The sequence below is a fragment of the Trachurus trachurus genome (genome assembly GCF_905171665.1).
Source record: "Trachurus trachurus genome assembly, chromosome: 7".
Classification (NCBI taxonomy): domain Eukaryota; kingdom Metazoa; phylum Chordata; class Actinopteri; order Carangiformes; family Carangidae; genus Trachurus; species Trachurus trachurus.
Genome location: NC_139901.1, coordinates 31,857,444 through 31,878,467, shown reverse-complemented (window position 1 = coordinate 31,878,467; position 21,024 = coordinate 31,857,444). Strand labels below are relative to the sequence as shown.

The 21,024-nt window shown below is 44.1% G+C and overlaps 1 protein-coding gene across 1 annotated transcript in view; it reads left to right on the top strand.

Moving 5' to 3' along the window:
- tshz2 (teashirt zinc finger homeobox 2) overlaps nucleotides 1-20,449 on the top strand; it is a gene marked incomplete at both ends in the record, with an annotated part of 67,154 nt that extends 46,705 nt beyond the window's left edge. The window contains one exon of the mRNA XM_083975280.1: nucleotides 17,352-20,449. Within this exon, the coding sequence (XP_083831406.1) occupies nucleotides 17,352-20,449 (3,098 nt within the window). The remainder of the gene's footprint in view (nucleotides 1-17,351) is intronic.
- Nucleotides 20,450-21,024: the final 575 nt, after the last annotated feature.

Genomic DNA, 21,024 nt, shown 5'->3' with positions numbered 1-21,024 from the left:
TGAAATTATTATTTCTAAAGAGTTGAAGGACTTGAAAGTTGAGTCGGAGTTTGTGGAAAGAATAAGAAAAAGAAAAAGTCTTTAACAGAGGAACATGTTTAACAGCAACAAAAGACGGAGAGAGATGAAGAGGAGGAAGAAGAAGAAGCTCCGACACGTGAATGACAAGTAATTATTTCTCTTGTCCGTCAAACTGTGTTTTGATGCGAGGATGCGATCAGACATGATACGAAACAACTTCAAGCCTTCAAGTGAAAACGATTCTCCAAATCGCTGTGCAAAGCGCCCAAAAGCTTTTTTCTGTGCTGCGGCATGAAATCTTTCATAAACATGCAAACACACACACACACACACACACACACACACACACACACACACACACACACACACACACACACATCAACACACACACATAGAGCCTTTTTTCCTGACCAATATTATCATTGCTACGTCTTTTCAGCGCTCGATGACCATTGTGTATTCATTTCCATTCTCAGCTTGCCAAAATGTCTTCTCACAGCAGGACAGGGACGGACAGAGAGAGAGTGTGTCTTTCAGTTTTGTCCTCCCCCCCTCCCCCCCTCCTCCCCTACTCCCCTACTATCCTCCCCCATGCATATGCAGCCATCAAACAGGACAGTTGCACCGACCGGGGCCCTCGTGGCTCCTGCTCAGGGGCCTCCTCATATAAAAACACAACACAAAGACTTTGTTTTATCATACATCGAGCGACTTCACTTTTTTTTTTACGCCCGAAGCCTCATAATCTGAGCTATAAAAGAATATAGAGAGTTTAAATAATTAAACACAACGGTTGTGAAGATATACTGTAGCTTTAAGTATTCATCTAAACATCTACTGTACTGTAGGCTACTGTATGTCATGAAATAGAAAGAGAAGTGTTTGCATTAGTAGGGCAGCTCTCTCCGTTTAGTTTGCCCGAGCAGCAGCAGCAGAGAACAGACAGAGGCCTCGGCTTTAATCCCTTTGGAGAACTAGTGCATGAATTGATATATCCTCCTCCTCTCTCTCCGTCTCTCTCTCTCTCTCTCTCTGCTCTTGCTAATGTCTTTCCTAGAACTTGAACAAACAGCCCTGTGCGTGTAGGACATATAAGACAGATGTTTAGGATTACTTTCACCTCATTGCTCTATTGTGTGCACTTTGAGGGAGCTCAGCTGATGTGGACTGCCACTCATTCAGCTAGGGCCGTGTGTGTGTGTGTGTGTGTGTGTGTGTGTGTGTGTGTGTGTGTGTGTGTGTGTGTGTGTGTGTGTGTGTGTGTGTGTGTGTGTGTGTGTGTGTGTGTGTGTGTGTGTGTGTGTGTGTGTGTGTGTGTGTGTGTGCTGCTACAGGGGCTGCGTGCTCCTGTTTATCAAAGTGCCATCTGCACTCAAGACACAACAACACAACAGCACCGCACCGGGGTTTTAAGAGGCAGGATGTTGGTGTGGTGGTGGTGGCGGGGGGTTCATACAGTGGCTCTTAATTGGAAAAAAAGGGGGAAATCTTATATTTTGCAGAGCATATGCAACATCCGTATACTCATTTTATACTAAAACTGAGGCAGTAAACTTGAAAGTGTACTTTTGTAACCTTAAAATGACCTATAACGTATACTTTTATAAAAATTAAAATGTTCCAATTTAGTCCGAAGAAGTATTAAAGGGACAACGAGTAGTTTCTCCATCGGCAGAACGAAAAATTCTGCGACAATAAAAAAGTCTCATATTAATGTGGATGAATCTACGTTACCACTTGTTAATGGCTCCGCGTTTCATGTCTCCTCCTCTGTGTCTCTAACCCTCCTCTCCTCCATGTGCATTTGTTTCCAACAATGAAGAAGCCGGTGAGAAATCAACTAGTTACTAGTCATTGATTTAACCAGAACTAGGACTCTGGAGCTGGAGACAAGGGACACATGGAGCTGAGTTAAGGTGGAAATCCTACAGAGTTCCTCTTTAAACTGTGTTGATTCAACATAATGAACATTTCAGTTGTTTGTTTGTTGATTGTGATTCTGTTTCATTATTTTAGAGGTGAGTTTCTAGTATTTATCACTCCAGACTTTAAAGGGATAGTTCAACATTTTGGCAAATTGGCCCCATTGCCATAATCCCTATATAATAGTCATAGCAGTAGGTTCGTTACCTTTAATTGTCGGTGCAAGCTATTTTTAGAACGGCGGAGCAGAGCCGTGAGCTGCTCAGAGCTACGCTACGGAGGCTCATTATGGGATTTCTTGGTTTCCCTCATCAAACTCATCAAATACACAATCCAACAACTCCACAACGCTCTGGTGGACAAGTTGTGACCTGCACATTCACCACGCTATGAGATAATAACACAACGTTGCGCTGGGTGGAAGGCAGAGAGCCTCCATTCTCCCTGGAACTAGTTACAAGACATTGCTTTAACCATAACTAGGACTCTGGAGCTGCATAGTTCAGGCTCAGCTCCTCTTTAAGCCTTGACCTCCTCCTCTTCATCCTCCTCCTCCTCCTCCTCCACACTCATCTCAGCCCATTGTGTACGACTAGTGTGTGCTTTGTGTGTGTGTTTACAGATGTAGAAACAAACTGGCCGGAGCCACGCTGATATTGTTGAGGGGGTGACATTATCTTTTCAGCGTTTTTCCGAGTTACTTATCTAATCTGGCTGCTGCTGCTGCTGCTGCTGCTGCTGCTGCTGCTGTGCATGTGGGAAGAAGCTTGGAGGAGGAGGAGGAGGAGGAGGAAGTGGCTGTGGGGACGGGACAGGGGCCGGGGATGCTGCATCTTTAATTACCATTGATATCGCAATGGAGAAGGAGAAGGAGGAGAGGGAGAGGGAGAGGGAGAGGGAGCGTAGCCGGCGGGGGTGGGGTGGTAGTGGGGTGGGGAGGGCTGTTGGGTGAGAGGGGGAGTCGAGAGAGGGAGAAGACCCGTGTTCACTTTTTAATTAAGGCTCCGTAGTGTAACTCGTCAATGTACATTATTGGAAGAATGAACGTCAATGCCATTGCTTTTTCTCCCCCTCCTTTATCTCTGTCAATGATTCAAAGACATGATTTATGGTTCGTCTCCGTCTTTCAGGATCATCCATCAAGCGCCGGCTCTGCCGCAGCGCCACCCGTTGTAAATCATTCTGAAAGCCTGTCACTCATTTCCATTAACCGTTCCTCTGTCGCTCTGGTCTCCACCTCCCTCAACCTCCTTTTTTTTCTCCTTTTTTTTTTTTTTGCTTGCAGCCACCCCACCACCATCCCTCCTCCTTCCCTCCTGCTTCCTCCCACCTCTCTCCTCCTCCTCCTCCTCCTCCTCCCCCCCTCGGTGCACAACCTACAGCCACGCAGGGTATCAGTTCCGTTCTGCTGCTTCTCCGTCCGCCTACCTTCTTTTCAATAAATTAACCACTTTCTCCCGTGCGATGAATAAAGCGGCTGCTCGTCTTGCAAGTCGGCACCTCCTCCACCTCCACCTCCTCCTCCTCCTCCTCCTCCTCCTCCATTACGGCTCCAACACCTTAGAAATGTCACGCCAGCTGACTCGTCGTCGTGGGGCTAAATGAGGATATACTATAGCACAAAGAAAATAGTTTTATTTTGCACTTTTCTTTTTTTTCCAGTGGTAATATTTGAACACTGCTGATTTGTTTGGCGTGTGTGGTGATTAACGAACACACACACACACACACACACACACACAGGCCACTGCATCTGTTTTTATGATGCTTCTTTTATTGGAGGTGACTTGAGGATAATTTGGCAAAAAAAAGACACCATAATAACCCATGTACCTGGAGTAGACTCTTTATTTTAATATGCATTCACTCTGAGAAGGAGTGTATTCAACAGTTGATGGAAACAATATTATGTGTGTAATTATCCCATGTAGTAAAAAAAAAAAAAAAAAAAAAAAGCAGCACTAAATGGGCAGAGCCGCCATTAAAATACTGTTGGTTTCCTGTAAATCCTACCAAGTAGTTTAATTCAGACACTCCAACAATGACTGTAGTCTTTAACCAGTTTTTTTTTTTTTTTAGTTTTTTTTTTATTGAAACAGGTCTTATGAACAGAAATAATTGGCTCAATGGAGCGACTGTCAATCTCCTACAATGGGTTGATGTGGCGGCTCCGCGGAGCCCAATTCACTGGCGTCTTTTTTCATTCTAATCAACATCCAGATATCAACACAGCGAGAAATACCCACAAACAGCAGAAAGCACCCGTTTCAAAGAGGGGGGAAACTTTCAACTATTGGGTGCCAACACATTTCACTATTTGGGCAGCCATTGTTCTCAGAATGGGCTGTCAAAGTGACAATGCGCAGCAGCAGCAGCAGCACCAGGCAGAATCCAGAAGTTTGCACTTTTCAGAAAACAGCGGGCCCTAATCATTTTGTGGAGGACACTTGACAACAAATTTGCCATTAAAATGAATCTGAATAGGAGGGAGCGGCTGTTTTTCTTTTTTTTCTTTTTTTTTGAAGCGTCTCTGCCTTGCTCGTATACTGTTGCTCGTCTTGTCCCACAGAGCTTCCAGGTTTTGGCGGCGCTTGCTTCGCTCCCTTTATGCTTTATGCCATGAAGCCGCCTTTGGTCCCCCGCTAGAAACTTGACAGTAGCACGCTTCAGCTGCAAATTCACTCTGTAGCCTCATTGTATTTAATGAAGGGAAAAAGTGGCAATCTACTATTAATGAACTTGGAATGTAAAAAAAAAAAAAAAAAAATGCCTCCCTTTGCTGAAAACTGCATAAAACTGCTTGTACAAGGAAAGCTGTGGCTGGAACCGGTCCAGAATCTAATGAAAGATCCATATACAGGGACAGACAGAGCGAGTTAGTGAAATGCAGATTGTTTTTAATAGAAGACACACAGAGTCTCTTCTTCCAGCTGCACTATCAGATTCATCAGCCGGCCTGACCTTGATGGAGGAGGGCTGCTGTTGTTTGGGAACGACCAGTGTTTAGGGTTCATGCAAAGTTTATGATGCAGAGGGGTTGGGGGGTTGGGGAGGGGACTGTATGTAGTGTACACACAACACAGCACAACACAACCACTGATCTCCAGGGGAGCAGTGAACGCAACACAGAGTATGGAGGAAAAAGAGTGATATATAACACAGGCCCTTCAGAAATAAAACATGATTATGCGATCTCAGAGTCAGCCAAAGTTAGCATATTATGCAAGGTGGCACGCTTTCGGCGCAAAAATCGCAGATTTCCGCGGAAAATGTGCGAAATTTGCGCATTTTTTTTGTGTGTTTTCATACAGGCAGTGTTAATGTTGTTCAGAAATGGCCGTTTGTAAACGGAAAACGAATTTGATTGGTCGTTATCGAGCGGTCGGGATATTCAATGTTTGGGGCGAGACCGAGCTCGTGTGTGTATGTGTGTGTTTAGCTAACGTAGCTAACTGTTAGCTCGTAGGCTTGCTACGTTATAGCTTGCTAACTTAGCTAGCGAGGCTAAGTGATGGAGCGCAGGGATCTGGAGGAGGAGAGTTTGTGTCTGTGCTGGTGGACGAGTCTCCTCGTTTCTCTCAGACGTTTGATTGACGGATGACGGATCCAATATCTTTGGCTGATGAATCGTGAGCAACGTGACACGTAATTTGTGCGCCTGCATTATCCAACGAGAAAAAAAAACTACCCCACTTTCACCCCGGATTTACTCGAAAATAGAATTTTGCACAAAGTTTGGGCTACATCGTCTGATAGATGAGTTATTACACTAATTTTAAGACCCATAGTGGGCACAAAATCAATTTTCTTTTCTGAACACCTTTAAGTTTGGCCTGAGTAAAGGGCGGCTGCGCACCAAAACGGCCGCACAGGCTGGTGTTGGGGGCAGCTTCAATCAAACTCTAGTGCACTTTGGTCCGTTTCTTTATGTCAATCCGTTTGTAGTATATACGCCACAAGTTTGAGCTAAAAAGGCTCCCGTAGTCAGTAAATAAAAAACGATATAAAATGAAATGACCAGTGCTACAGCTATAATTGTGAAGCTACTACTGCGTAGCCTACGTGTGTTTCCATTGTTAAAGTTTAGTTTTACTAGTTCTCAGAGTTTAATTTCCACAATCGGGAATCATGTAAACGTGGCGTATCTAGGCTACCGTGCTTACAGGAAGCTCTGCCAGTGGTGCGGCGTGTGAATCGAAAACAAACGTGAATCGTACGAGCTGAAGAAATAGAAACAGATATATCAGTACAGACCAAGTGTTAAAACAGCCTCATTTTGTAATTTTTTTTGACTCAGGAATGTTTTGTAAGTTGAAGTCAGTTTATATGAAGTTTTTAAATGAACAAGAGAAGTTAAATATTCACAGCACTTTCTGTGATGTGGTGTGTTGTGTAATCTTTTTACATTATGATTAAGGTAGTTAGAGGATTGACTTTCCCGCAATTTCAGCAAATTCACGCACTTTCGTCATATAATATTGCATAAATACTCTGCATATTCCATTGCATTTTTTTAAGAAAACATTTTTTGCAACAATCATAAGAAAAACTAATTTGTCTTTTGTCTTTGATTAGATAAATTTGTTAATTCATTCATAGTTTTCAGTTTATCTATCTGGGTTTTTTCATATCTGTAAAGAGGGTCTGCAAAACAAGCTTTGGCTTCGGCCTCTATGTTGTTTTAACTGTGTGTTTATTCATGCTCTGTAAACCTTGACCGAAATAGAAACCAACCTGACCTAACCTAACTGGTTATATCCCCGAAATCACAAGGAAAATAAAAGACCAATTTAATATTAAAGCCAATTAAATCCTGGATATTGCTCCTCAGATGCAGAATAAAGCAGAATCATGTGCTTTATTAACAAAACATCAGACAAAGCCTGAACTGGAACTGAAAAGCTTCTTTATTCAGTTGGGCATGAAAAAAAAACACAACAAACGGCGGCGTGCGTGCGTTACGTAGGTACAGTATACGTCAGCGTGGCGGCCATCATAGTCTACCGTTCCTGTTCCTTCCCACTCAGTTATCTCATAAAACCGTAGAGAACAATATGGCCTTGTGTCCGCTTTTCCTCCCCGTTGCCACGCAAACATTCCTGACTGACATTCAATCAGGGAAATTTGAACCGAAGCAAGATGGTCTTTTATTAGTACCGCCCTGTTTGCTCGACTGGTCAGCTCCAATATGCGGAGCGGCGGTTTTGAGTGGCGTTCTGTGAGATGATGGGTTCCCTCTCTGATAAGGGTGAATGAGGGGTAAACTGCTATTCTGCAGAAAGGAACCATCAGACCTCATCATGTCGCTCCTGGAGAGAGCCGTGTCACGGGCTCTTCAGAAACCAAGTGACAGAGCGGCACGAGGCTTCTGCTGCTGCTGCTGCTGCTGCTAAACCCCCCCTCCCCCTCCCCTTCCCCTTCCCCTTCCCCTTCCCCTCCACGCCACGCCACGCCACACCGCCACAGCCGCCCGGCTTCTGCTCCATCAACTGGAACTTTGTATCAGTCGGGGCAGAAAAGATCATCTATAATCTGACAAACATACACTGAGGCTTTTAAGCCTCTTCAGTTGTAACGTTATCCTGCATACATACATACACGCCGCCGCCGCTCGCACCAAATTGTTTATATTTACCTTTGCTTGTTAGCAGAAGAGGACGAATAGAAGGCAGCGCGCTGTTTACACAAAACATTTACACATTTACAGTTTTAACTTGGCAGCCGGTAATTTACAGAGGTTGATTCACCTGAATTATAAAAACTAGTACATGTTTTCTGACTCACCTCAGGTGGCACGGAGCCGAGAAAACGGGCGGACAAACGGATAAACGGACTTCTGGTTCCTCTGTTCAGATTTAGCAGAATTCAGATGATTTAGAAACACGACATTGAAAAATACTGCAAGTAAAAAAAAATTCCCATGTGGAGGGAAGAAGTAGAAAATGTGTTAAAGTGTTAAAGTGTCACAGTGTTTTAGTATAACTCATTATTATTGATGTAAGAGCATGTAAAAAGCTGCTGTAATGTGGAAGCTGACTTTGTTTTAACAGGTTTATATTCAGCAGTGCATCATATTTTATTTTTTACAAACTGGTTTTTATATTTCAATGTGGAAGGTACAATAATTCCCCTCCTGGAAAAAGTTGCACTGTCAAAGTAGAAAGCAGTAAAGTTGAAGTACTTCAGTATCTGAGTACATGGACTTATACAGTAGTTACTTAAAATGTCAGAGACTCAGTGAAACCAGGAGGAACTCTTTGAGTGTTTGTGTTTATGATATAAGAGACTGCAAAAACTCAAATATCTTATCAAGAATATTTGTCTTATTTCTAGTCAAAATGTCATTTCTAGAAACATCACATAAAAAGCAGCTTGTTTTTAGACACTTTTTTTTACTTCTTTCAAGCAGATTTTCACTTGAAATAAGTAGAAAAATCTGATAGTAGAGCAAGTTTTTCTTTCTTATTACAAGCACAAACAACCTGAACCTGCTTTCACTGGCAGATTTTTCTACTTATTTTAAGTGAGAATTTGTTTGAAAAAAGTGAAAATTATCTAAAAACAAGTTAATTTTTAGGTGATGAGGCTTATTTTAAGCGGAAAGAGATTAGTTTTGACTAGAAATGAGACATTTTGACAAGAAAAAGGACAAATATTCTTGGAAAGATTTTGAGTTTTTGCAGTGGAGACCCTTTGGTGAGATGCAACACCAGGAAACAGGAAACTATACAGTATGTGATGCTGCAGCAGTGGTGTTTGCGGTGTTTGTGGCATTGTTGTCGTCGTCGTCGTTGGCTGTTGCACGTTTTAAAGTGATGACTTAGGTGCTGGAGTGCAGATTGCAATGTTCTCCCGCCACCGCTCACTTCCAATTAGGCAGCGGGCCGACTGATGCGTCTCGGAGCAGAAGCTTCTCGTAGGCATCAAAAAGGCAGCAGCAGCTCTGCTCTGTGACATCATGGAGGAGGAGGAGGAAGAGGAGGAGGAGGAGGAAGGAGGAAGGAGCCGATCCGATGTGTCTCATCATGATTAGTCTCCAACATGCAACATGCAACCGCACCAAAAAACTCCCACATTTGTGTCATTAACGAAACGAAAATGCTGCAAAACTGAGCAGCTCTGAGCGTCACGTTGTCTTTATTTTATTCTATTTGTGTGTGTTAATGTGTTAGTGTGTGTGTGTGTGTTAATGTGTGTGTGTGTGTGTGTGTTGCAGAGTTTCTCTGTATTTTTAGTTAACAGAATGTTGGTTGTGAAAACATTTTTGATTAATTGCCATAATTATTGTGATCATTTTTGCCCAAATGAACAGCCAGATGGCAGGATATGGTGTCATATTTGCGATCCTATCATATTAATCTGGCTCTGGGTCCATCTGAGCACATTGTGCCATTTGCTGTGTTCACAATCTGTCCTCAACTCGTCCATGTCTCCTCCTTTTTCCTTTTTTCTCTTCTTGTCTTTTTTTCTTTTTTTCAGGGGGAGCTGCAAGTTTTTATTTGATTATATTAGACCATTAAATATTAAAGTTGAGTGTGTATTAAAGCAAGGCATTTATCTGCATGAATAGCTCGTGTTTAGTGAAGTAAGTAATGCGCTTTAAGTAACATCTCCATCATGCATACAAAAATTAACATGAGTGTTTCCGTCTCGTGGTTTTTTTTTTTGTCGTCGCAGCCTCAGAAAGATCCGACAAAACCACTTTGTGGAAGTTCACGGCCGCTTTTAACCCACTTCTCCTCGTCTGATCCTCGTCGTCGTCGTCGTCTTCACTCTTGACCAGAGCGTCAATATGTGAAACACACAACTCTCAACCACAGAGACTCACTTGTCTTCTCTCTCTGCGTGGGTTTTTTATTGATGTCTTTCTTTTCAGGGACGTATAATTTAACACCAAAAGCGTCGAAATGAAATAATGGGTCAGATGTGGGAACATAATGACACATTCCTATTTAAAAAGCGAAGTCAAAAACTATTTCATTCTGTGATATCAATTAACCTCCAGACAACTTTTTTTTTTTTCACTCAAAGCGAGCAGACTGGAGTGTGATTGTTCTCTCTTTACTCGGCAGTGTCCTTGGGCTCGGGGAGACTGTTTCCTGACAGGGAACAATGAAGAGAGAGGTGTTTACAGATCTTTTACAGATGGCTCGGGGGCTCAGAATTAGCTCTTCGCCATTTTTCTCATGTGATTTTTTTTTTTTTTTTTTCTGGTTTCAGAATTAACTTCAGACGTGTCATCAGGACTATCATCAGGATGTCTGACAACGTGTCTGTTTGATCTTGACGTGCGCCGCTCAGCGACTCCGTCAGATATCACTGTCAGATATTAAACCTCGTGGCATGTGCGTGTCTCGTTCTAATGATAGCTCACATCATCGTTGTGGTGACTTTTATATAATAAAAAAAGAAGAATATAAAGAAAACAGACACAGCTCCATCCTGTTTCACTCACTTCATAAAGAGCTTCATAACTTTTTGTACGCCGAGTACTTTCTTTATGACTGACATTTCTCACCTATTTATAACAACAGATGAGTACAGTCTAAGTTTAAGTGTTGTTAAATGTACAGTACAGAGACAAGGAAAGGGATAGTTCAACATTTTGGCAAATTGGCCCATTGCCATAATCCCTATAGTCATAGCAGTAGGTTCGTTACCTTTAATTGTCGGTGCAAGCTGTTTTTAGAACGGCGGAGCAGAGCCGTGAGCTGCTCAGAGCTACGCTACGGAGGCTCATTATGGGATTTCTTGGTTTCCCTCATCAAACTCATCAAATACACAATCCAACAACTCCAAAACGCTCTGGTGGACAAGTTGTGACCTGCACATTCACCACGCTATGAGATAATAACACAACGTTACCACACAGAGTTGTTTTAGAGGGAAATACAGAGACTGCTTGATGAAAAACTGTCCCTGTAGGCAACGTGCATCAGCAGTTTTGCATGAATTTCCCTCTAAAACAACTCTGTCTGGTAACGTTGTGTTATTATCTCATAGCGTGGTGAATGTGCAGGTCACAACTTGTCCACCAGAGCGTTGGGGAGTTGTTGGATTGTGTATTTGATGAGTTTGATGAGAAGAAATCCCATGAGCCTCCGTAGCATAGCTCTGAGCAGCTCACGGCTCTGCTCCGCCGTTCTAAAAATAGCTTGCACCGACAATTAAAGGTATAACGAACCTACTGCTATGACTATAGGGATTATGGCAATGGGCCAGTTTGCCAAGATGTTGAACTATCCCTTTAAGTGGGCGCTTTTGCTGAACAAGGATGAAGCTGCAGAGTTGATCCTGACCTGCTGCTGCTGCTGCTGTTGTTAGCGTGTTAGCTCTGTCTCTCCAGCAGCAGCAGGCCTCCTCCTCCTCCTCCTTCTCTCTTCCTTTTTCTTTTTTTTTTGCCTTCCCTGTCTTCTCTTTTTTTTCCTCTTCTCCTCTCTCTCTCTCTCTCTTCTTTACACGGCATAAATCCGGGAGATGAAAATGTCATGGAGCAGGTTCATTTTGCAAAGAGGTTTTGATTGCCATGCGCGTGTAATTGATTGTTCCAAGGACAGGGGGAAATCTAGAAATGTCATAACAGTCCTGCTTAGGTTGGTCCCACCGCTAGGCAATCAATGAGAAGTAAAAAGAGATATTGATTTGTGAGCAGCAAAAAACTGTAGCTTGAGACAACCAGAGAGAAGCAGCACTGTGGGGGGAAAGTGGCACAGACATGCAGACCTGTCACTGGCACCTATGAATTACCCAATCTTCTCTGAAGATAGTGTTACCGTGGCGGCGGCGGATATACACTCACTACTACACACAGCGAGTATTGCAGCTGTCCATTAGCTAAGCTCCTCAGGCTGCTGCTAACTCTCTGTGGCTTGTCAGATTAATGAAGGAAATGTTGTTGACCTTCCCAGGGATAAATGTTGATGTTCTCACCATTACAAAAAAAAGTTTCTGATGCTGGAAACACAAACAGCTGCCACGAATTTGATTGACACATGGTGAATCATAATCGACTCGCACTGTAAAAACAAGAATATTTGTCTTATTTCTAGTCGAAATGTCATTTCTAGTCAAAACAAACCTCATTATACTTACAATCAGACTCATCACATAAAAAGTAGCTTGTTTTTAGACATTTTTTACTTCTTTCAAGCAGATTTTCACTTGAAATAAGCAGAAAAAATTGATAGTGGAGCAAGTTTTTCTTTTTTTATTATACAAGCTCAAAAAACTTGCTTTCACTGGCAGATTTTTCTACTTATTTCAATTGAAAATTAGTTTGAAACAAGTGAAAATTATATAAAAATAAGTAGATAAGTCTTATTTTAAGTGGAAAGAGATTAGTTTAGACTAGAAATGAGACATTTTGACAAGAAATGAGACAAATATAGTTTTTGCAGTGCACAGGAGGAGGAAGAGGAGGAGGAGGGATTGTGATTGTGTGTCTCTGTGAAAAAAAAAAGTTGTGGAGCTGTAAATATACTGCACTGTAAGCTGTTAGCACCGGCGTTCTGCAAACTAATCCCACATGCAGTTAATGTAATGTACAGTTTCCCATGCAGTGAGCTGGTTTCTCCTCCGGTAGATGTAGATGTAGAGGAGGAGAAGGAGGAGAAGGAGGAGAAGAAAACGAGGCTTTTGGCTCAGAAAGCGGCTGCTGCTGCTTCTGTAAATCCAGGCCTCGCTATGCCAAGAGTCTGTTCGAACGGATAAAGGTTATAAACACTTCAACCAGCCTGATTTATGATGGACACCTCAGGTTTTTTGACCTTTGCATATCTCTGTCTGAAGATATAAATTTGTAGTGACACAGATTGGAAGCTTTACAGCAGTTTATGACATGCTAAATCTCAAGGCGAGGCGTGCCAGCCCTCTTGTTTTGTACGGCTAGTTAGGCTGCTGCGTGGACTCTGACACAACATTTTCTCAAAGCAGGCATTTCCTTTCTCTTAAAAAAAAAAAAAAACACACCACTGCTGCTGCTGCTACAACCTCTCACACACACTTTTATCCTGATTGGTTGCTGCCATTGTCCTTGAATCTGATCTCAGCTCGGCTCGGCTCGGCTCGGCCCGGACACAAACGGCGTGAGATGCAGAGTGAGACATGGCGGCGGCGGCGGCGGGAGTGGCGGGTATCTTGGAGTGATTCCTGCCAGAAGGTTAATTGGTGCCTCTGGACGTCTGCGTCTTAGGGGCATCTTGATAGAAAGCCATAGAGCAGCAGGAAGGGCAGCTGTTAATCTCTGTCAAATACCCAGATAAGGCACAAAAACATTCACATTAAGGCCAGACACTACAGGAAAAAAACCACTGTTTTTTCATGCACTGATCAATTTTTGGGCTATTTTGTATTCTTTTAGAAAAGTTATTTTACTTCATTTTGTCTCTTTTATTGGTAGATTTCTCCTAAATTCGCCAAAAGTTAACAGCTTCTGTGACATACTGTGCTGTGCTTGTTATCTGACCTACAGTATGTCATGTCAAGTATCATAGTAAAGCTCTTACTCCTGAACAATGATGTGGCTCCAAAAATTGTCATTTCCTCCGTATCCGCAACCAATTGTAAAAAAATATGATTTACATTAACAAAGTCTTTAAAGGCCGTTTTCTCAAAAAGAGTTTTTCAGACTCAGACTCTGAGCTACAAATCTCCACTTCAGCAGCACTTACAGACACCAAACCTTCCACTTTGATCCCTTTCTATATCCTGAAGGTTTTTACAGAGGGGATTGTTGATATATCATTCAAAACCTGATTTATACCACGTTTTATTCGTAAAATCAGGGCAAAATTAGATTTTTTTTAGGACTGAGCTGGTGACAGTATTTTCTCATTTACAGAGTGATAAAAAGAGATATCCAAAATCCTCCTCTGTAAAAACTTCTGACTCTCATATGTCAACAAAATAAAACAAGAATTTTGAAAGTAGCTTTATCCATTTTTCAGATTTCGGTTCTGGAAATGTATGCAAATTAGCGCATATTTCATCAGATATTGCCTCTTTTACATATTTAAACATAACATTTGACTAAACTTGTAATACAAAAAATATTTGTGTTAATGTCAGTGATAAACTTGGGAAGTTTCATGGTGATAACTGTTAGTTAAAATGTTTACCCTATTCACCTGTCTCCCCGACACACGTCCAGCGCTCATTTCCAGGAAAACTTTGGGGAAAAAAACACATTTGTTTCACTCATAGCAGTGGCCAGGTCGTTAGTTTATTGGTTGTATTTTAAAGCTACATAAAATATGCAGGAAATGGCCATTACATTTTTTTTCAGTTTAACCACCAGTGAAGTGGAAAAATGCTCATCTCCCCACTTTGGGTGCAGGTTCTCTCTCTCCAGTCCTTCAGTCAGCAGTGATGACTTTGAAGAGAGAGCGAGGACATCAACTGGGAGCTTGTCACAGCCACTAGTGTTCTCCTCCTCCTCCTCCTCCTCCTCCTCCTTCACTGTGAATACTATATATAAAGACTATAAATAAAACATACCTCTGTGCTCTTGACAACTCTCTCCCTTAGCATCAAGGGTGTTTTGGAAGGCCATCACTGATCTCACTTGGCCAATCAAAACATCTCTCTTGCGGTGGATCAAGGTCACAGCACACTGGGGGCTCTTAGGTGTATGTGTGTGTGTGTGTGTTGCAGTATGTATGTGTGTGTGTGTGTGTGTGTGCAGGACTCTTGTTCACGAAAGGCTCCCCATTCTCCATGTTTGTTTTGAAAGTCCGAATCCCATCTCCATCTCCGTCCATTAGCTGGCAAAGCAGTTCACCTCCAGGGTTTCTCTGGAGGCACTTTTGAAATATTGATAAAAAAAAGAAGAAAAAAAAAGTCATATTTTCAGAAAGCAGAAGAAGGGAAGAAGACTCTCGCTCCATGGGCCGCCCAGTGTGGGACTCCTCTGAGTGCTCGGTGCCCTCTATTCAGAAAAGAAATATTAACCACATGAAATGCATAAGTGCCTGGACAGGGCTGTTATGTCCTATTCATATTTAACTCAGAGCACATCTGCCACATCTCCCTCTCTCTTTCTCTCTCTCTGTCTTTCTTTTTCTCTCCCCCACCCTCCAAAAATGCACATTTCCCCCCCACACACACACACACGATGACTCTGCGAGGCGGAAAATATCTCAGATATGTGACAACGCTGACAAACTGCATTTATTGCCGGATGTCTTGAAAAGATATGCAAACATTGGCTGTGATAGCGCCGTTGACGTTTTTTTAGTTTTTTTTTTTTTTCCCAGGTGGTTAGATTTAGATTTTTAAAAAATAATAATAATCTGAAATAGTTATTGTCAGAAAAGGACGTTTTAAAGGGATAGTTCAAATTTCACTCATTATCTACTCACCCTCATGTCGACTAAGGGCTGTGAGAAGTTTCAGAGTCCTCTGTGCCTTCTCTGAGTTACGGGGGGGTCCGTGCAGCAGTATTTTTTCCATATAATGGTTGTGAATGGTGCTCACTTTTCTTCGTCCAAAAAGACACACCAAAAAACATCCAAATACCTCCATAGTGCTCGTCTGTAATGTCCCTCTTGTATTGAAGCCCCGACATGAGAAATTGTTCCGAAAAAAATTTAATAAGTCTATATTTTAAGCTTGTTTGTAGCTCACTGCTCTTCCTGTGTCAGTGCAAATCTCGCGTGATTTGCACTGACCGGCGGAACAATTTCTCATGTTGGGGCTTCAATACAAGACGGACATTACAGACGAGCACTATGGAGGTATTTGGATGTTTTTTTTGTGTGTCTTTTTGGATGAAGAAAAGTGGTATCCATTCACAACCATTATATGGACAAATACTGCTGCGCGGACCCCCCCGTAACTCCAAGAAGGCACTGAGGACTCTGAAAATTCTCACAGCTCAAAGTCGACATGAGGGTGAGTAGATAATGAGTGAAATTTGAATTTTGGGTGAACTATCCCTTTAATCTGGTGTAAAATGAGGCGAGGAAGGAAGGGGGGAAGGAAAGATGGAAGGAAGGAAGGAAAGGCCTGCAGCCCCTCGGTGCTGAGTCAGAGTTTTCCCGCTAATTGGATGATGGGAAATGTGTCAATTAGAAAAACTGTTGTTTAATTATCTGTTAATTGAAGCAATAATGTTTGTGCTCTATGAGTTGGGAGACTGAACAGGTGAATAATGAAAGAAGTAATTGCTGTTTATGAGACTGTCAGACAAAATATAATGACGTGACAGATTGCCAGTAATCTTTTGAAATTTGGTATAATTGTCTAGTTTTTACGCTGATAATTGAATGAGCTTTTCCAGCAGCATGATCAGCATCTTCATCAGCATTCGCGTTTACAACATATTTTTATTTTTGCTTGTCAACACAATCAGTTTTTTCGATGTTGAAGTGCTGAACATTTCTGCATCTTTTTCTCCGTCGAGCCGTTTTTTAATTTATTGACAGAGCGAAGGGAGACATTAGTTAGGGAGTATTTGCAGTTTGTGTTAAGCCGTCCCTCACATGGCAGCTTCAGGACAAGGCTGAGATGAGATGTTATCCAGAACAGAAGCTTGCTTGCATTTTCATTTCATTTCGTTTTTCTGTGACATCCATAATCACCACGGAATAGGTCATTTGCAATAACACTTAACGGGGCTCCCGAGAAGAATCAATTTCATTTTGTCACTCAGTGGCCGGTGATTGTTGTAAACATCTCAACTTGAGGCCAGAAAAACCTCGGACGCAGCACTAAGTCAATGTGCTGTCGTGAATCACATGGTGCAGCAGCAGCGGCAGCTCTGTTAGTAAAGACATAATGTCCACATCCACTTCACAACCTCTCAGGCACAAAGCAGCTCTTTATAGTTTATGTGGTGTGTGTGTTTTCTGACTGTTGCAGCTTGTCTCATAAGTTAAAAAGTAATTTACCTTCCTTTATCGACTTTCTTTTTTTTATGAGAAACTATCTTTATTTTCTTTTTGAGGATGCAAATAAAGTGCACTGCAAAAACTCAAACTCTAACCAAGAATATTGGTCTTATTTCTAGTCGCAACAAACCTCATTATACTTAAAATAAGACCCATTACATTAAAAAGTAGCTTGGTTTTTGACACTTTTTACTTTTTTCAAGCATATTTTCACTTGAAATAAGTAGAAAAATCTAATAGAGGAGCAAGTTTTTCTTCCTTATTACAAGCACAAAAAGATTTTTCTACTTATTTTAAGTGAAAATTTGTTTGAAACAGGTGAAAATGATCTAAAAACAAGTTAATTTTTAGGTGATGAGTCTTATTTTAAGTGGAAAGAGATTAGTATTCAGTAGAAATTAGACATTTTGACAAGAAATAAGACAAATATTCTTGGTAAGATTTTGAGTTTTTGCATTGTGAATCTTGAATCTTGAATCCTGAATTTAACCGTTGCTTCTCTGTTTCTTTGTCTTCCAGTGTACATGCCCGACGAGGATGGCGTTCTGCAGGACCCTGTCGCCGAGGAGGACGGAGACAACGACGCTCAGACCGAGGAGGAGTGCTCGGAGGAGAAGACCAGCCCCAAGGTGTCCGAGGACCGGGAGCTGGACAGCAAGAGCGTCAACACTTATAGCAACCAGAACTCTCCCATCAGTGTCCTTTCCAATCAGGAGGCCGAGCTGGAGTCACGCCTTAGCGACAGCAGCGACCGACTCTCCGACTTCAAAACCTCCTCGCCGCCCGAGAGCCAGAGGGACGACGAGAGCTCCAAAGGCTCCAAGCTCAAGGACGAGACGGGCGCCGGCGCCGGCAGCTTGGAGAAAATGAGGGCCGCCTATGCAAACTTCCTGTCCGATTCCTACTGGACGGGGATCGGGATGGACTTGAAAATGGCCACCAAAAACACCAGCAAAGCCAACTGCGACAGCACCAACAACGGCGGCGCCAAGAGCGAGTTCGACTGGCACCAGGACGCCCTGTCCAAGACGCTGCAGCAGACGCTGTCCCCGAAGCCCGTGTCCAAACCCAACCTCTTCAGCTCGGTGCACCTGTACCGGCAGAGCACCAAGCCGTGCGGCTCGGTGTTCACGGGCGCCAGTCGGTTTCGCTGCAAGGACTGTAGCGCGGCGTACGACACGCTGGTGGAGCTGACGGTCCACATGAACAAGAGCGGACACTACCAGGACAACAACCACGGCGGCAAGCAGAGCAACTCGTCCGCCTCGTCCTCCAAGTCGAGGAAACGGAACTTGCAGGACATGGAGGGGAAGGAGGACGCGCAGAAGGTTTTGAAGTGCATGTTCTGCGGCCACTCGTTCGACTCGCTGCAGGACCTGAGCGTCCACATGATCAAAACTAAACATTACCAGAAAGTGCCTTTAAAAGAGCCGATCCCAGTCCTCACCCCCAAACTGTTGCCACCAGCAAAGAAACGGGCCTTCGACGCGGTGAGGCCTTGTTCCCCGGACTCTACGACCGGCTTCACCGAGGCGCAGCGGGCCGCCGCCGCCGCCGCCGCCATCTCTAACGGCGCCAACAACAACAACAGCCGCTACGGCTACCAGAACGGGGCGAGCTACACGTGGCAGTTTGAGACGTGCAAGTCTCAGATCCTCAAGTGCATGGAGTGCGGGAGCTCCCACGACACGCTGCAGCAGCTCACCACGCACATGATGGTGACCGGACATTTCATCAAGGTCACGAACTCGGCGTCTAAAAAGGGCAAACAGTTGGCGCTCGACCCGCTGGCGGTGGAGAAGATCCAGGGTTTGGCCGAACCCACCGCCGCCGCCGCCGCCAGCGACACCGAGGGGGAGAAGGCGAGTCCGAAGCAAGGCTCGCCCGGGAGGGGTCTCGACGGCCAGGGGGAAGGGACGTCGGACAAGATGGACGACGCCGACGGTAAAGACGAAAAGATGGAGAGCGAGGATCGAAAGCCGGCGGGAAACGGGCCGTTTAAGTACCCGTATCTCCGCGAGGAAGATCTGGAGCAGGACTCGGGCGGAGGAGGCGACATCCTGAAGTCTCTCGCCAACACCGTGGCCTCGGCCATCAACAAAGCTCAGACGGGAACGCCGAGCTGGAGCGCCTACCCGAGCATCCACGCCGCCTACCAGCTCTCCGGCATCATCAAAAGCTCCCCGCTCTGCGCGTCGCCGCCCGCTCAGCTCAAGCAGACGTTTAACCACAAGCTGAGGCCGATCGCCCCAAAGGCGAAGCTGCTGTTCCACGGCGAGGCTCCCCCGGGACAGCAGCAGCATCAAAACGTGGACATCAAAAAAGAAAAGGTTGGCATTAGCGATGGTAAAGAAAGCCAGAATATTAAGTTTGATCTGGTGGAGAATGATGACAGCGATTGTCAGGATGATTCCTCTTCCTCTTCAAAGCTTGATGCAGACTGTATGAATGAAGGCAGCGAGGCGATCAAAGAGAAGTTGAGCCCAGATTTCTCTGACAGAGGCAAGACACCGAGCCCTTCTGTCAGCAATGGCCGCAGCACTACTTCAGAGCCTCTCAGTGACACCGCCGCGGATATACTCGGCATAAACCCTCTTAGTGCACTGCAGTCAGTTCTGAACAATCATCTGGGCAAAGCAAATAAGCCACATAACTCCAGAGTAGATAAACTATCTGCTCACGCCCAGTCCATTTTCGCTGACATTAATCGTAGCAGCGAGAAACCGGCTCTAATGCTCGGGAATCCGATAAGGAACAGGTCCGATAATAACAACTTCCTCTTCGTGAGCGACGACCAGCCGATAGACCTGACCAAATCCAAACACGGCAAGCAGAGCTCGGCGGCGCTGCTGCAGCCGTCCGCGCCGATGCCGCAGAAGTACGCGCTGTCCGACATCGCCGACATGGTGAAGGTTCTTCCCAAAGCCACGACGCCGAAGCCCTCCTCCGTCCCGCCGCGGATCCCGACCATGAAACTGGAATCGGACGTCCGGCGCTTCGAGGACGTGTCGGCCGAGGTTTACTCCGTGCACAAGCGCAAGGGCCGGCAGTCCAACTGGAACCCCCGGCACCTGCTCATCCTGCAGGCGCAGTTCGCCTCCAGCCTCTTCCAGACCTCGGAGGGGAAGTACCTGCTCTCGGACCTCGGCCCTCAGGAACGGATGCACATCTCCAAGTTCACCGGGTTGTCCATGACCACCATCAGCCACTGGTTAGCGAACGTGAAATACCAGCTGCGCAAAACGGGAGGGACCAAATTCTTGAAGAACATGGACACGGGACACCCGGTCTTCTACTGCAACGACTGCGCTTCCCAGTTCCGGTCGCCCAACGGCTTCATCTCCCACCTGGAGACCCACCTGGGCTTCCAGCTCAAAGACATGTGCAAAATGCCGGTGGAGCACCTGACGAAGGTGGAGGAGCCCGAACTGTCGAAGGTCCTCAGCGTCCGAGCCACGGAGGCGCTGGTCACGGACGAGGACGTGGACTCAAAGTTCAAATGTAAGCTCTGCTGTCGGACATTTGCGAGCAATCACGCGGTCAAACTCCATTTGAGTAAAACTCACAGCAAATCCCCCGACAACCATTCACAATACGTGGAAATGGACAAAGAGTAGTTGTTTCTTTTTTTTCATTTTTTTTTTTTAATTTCATATTATTGTCACTTTTATCCTTTTTCTTCTTCCTCTTTTTTTTTTTTTTTTTCTTTTTTAATTTCAACACACGGGTCAGATATTTCAAACCATTTTCCAATTTAGCATTGTGTAGTGTGCGTCATTATTAAGACATTTCATGGAGTACAGCAAAGACACACTGGTTAGAAATTGTATAAGGAAACACTAAGAGATACTTTTTTTTGCACCCTGCTCAAATGCATCACCAGTAATGAAATGTATTACTGCTTGAAGAAAAACATACTTGCTGATGTTTGCATGCAATAGCCCCGGCTATGACTACTATTTATTTGTATGATATGTCAAGTTTCAATTGTATTTCAAAGACAAAAATAATGAACTAATTGTACTTTACGACTTTCTGTGATACAAGTACACCTGCAGAAACGTGCAGCTGTTCCAACAGGTAGCCCGACACATGATAACACACACACAGACACACACATACACACACACACAGAAAAACACATGCAGACCTGTACAGTGTATTGCTATGTAAAGATTGTTTTGTGTTGCAA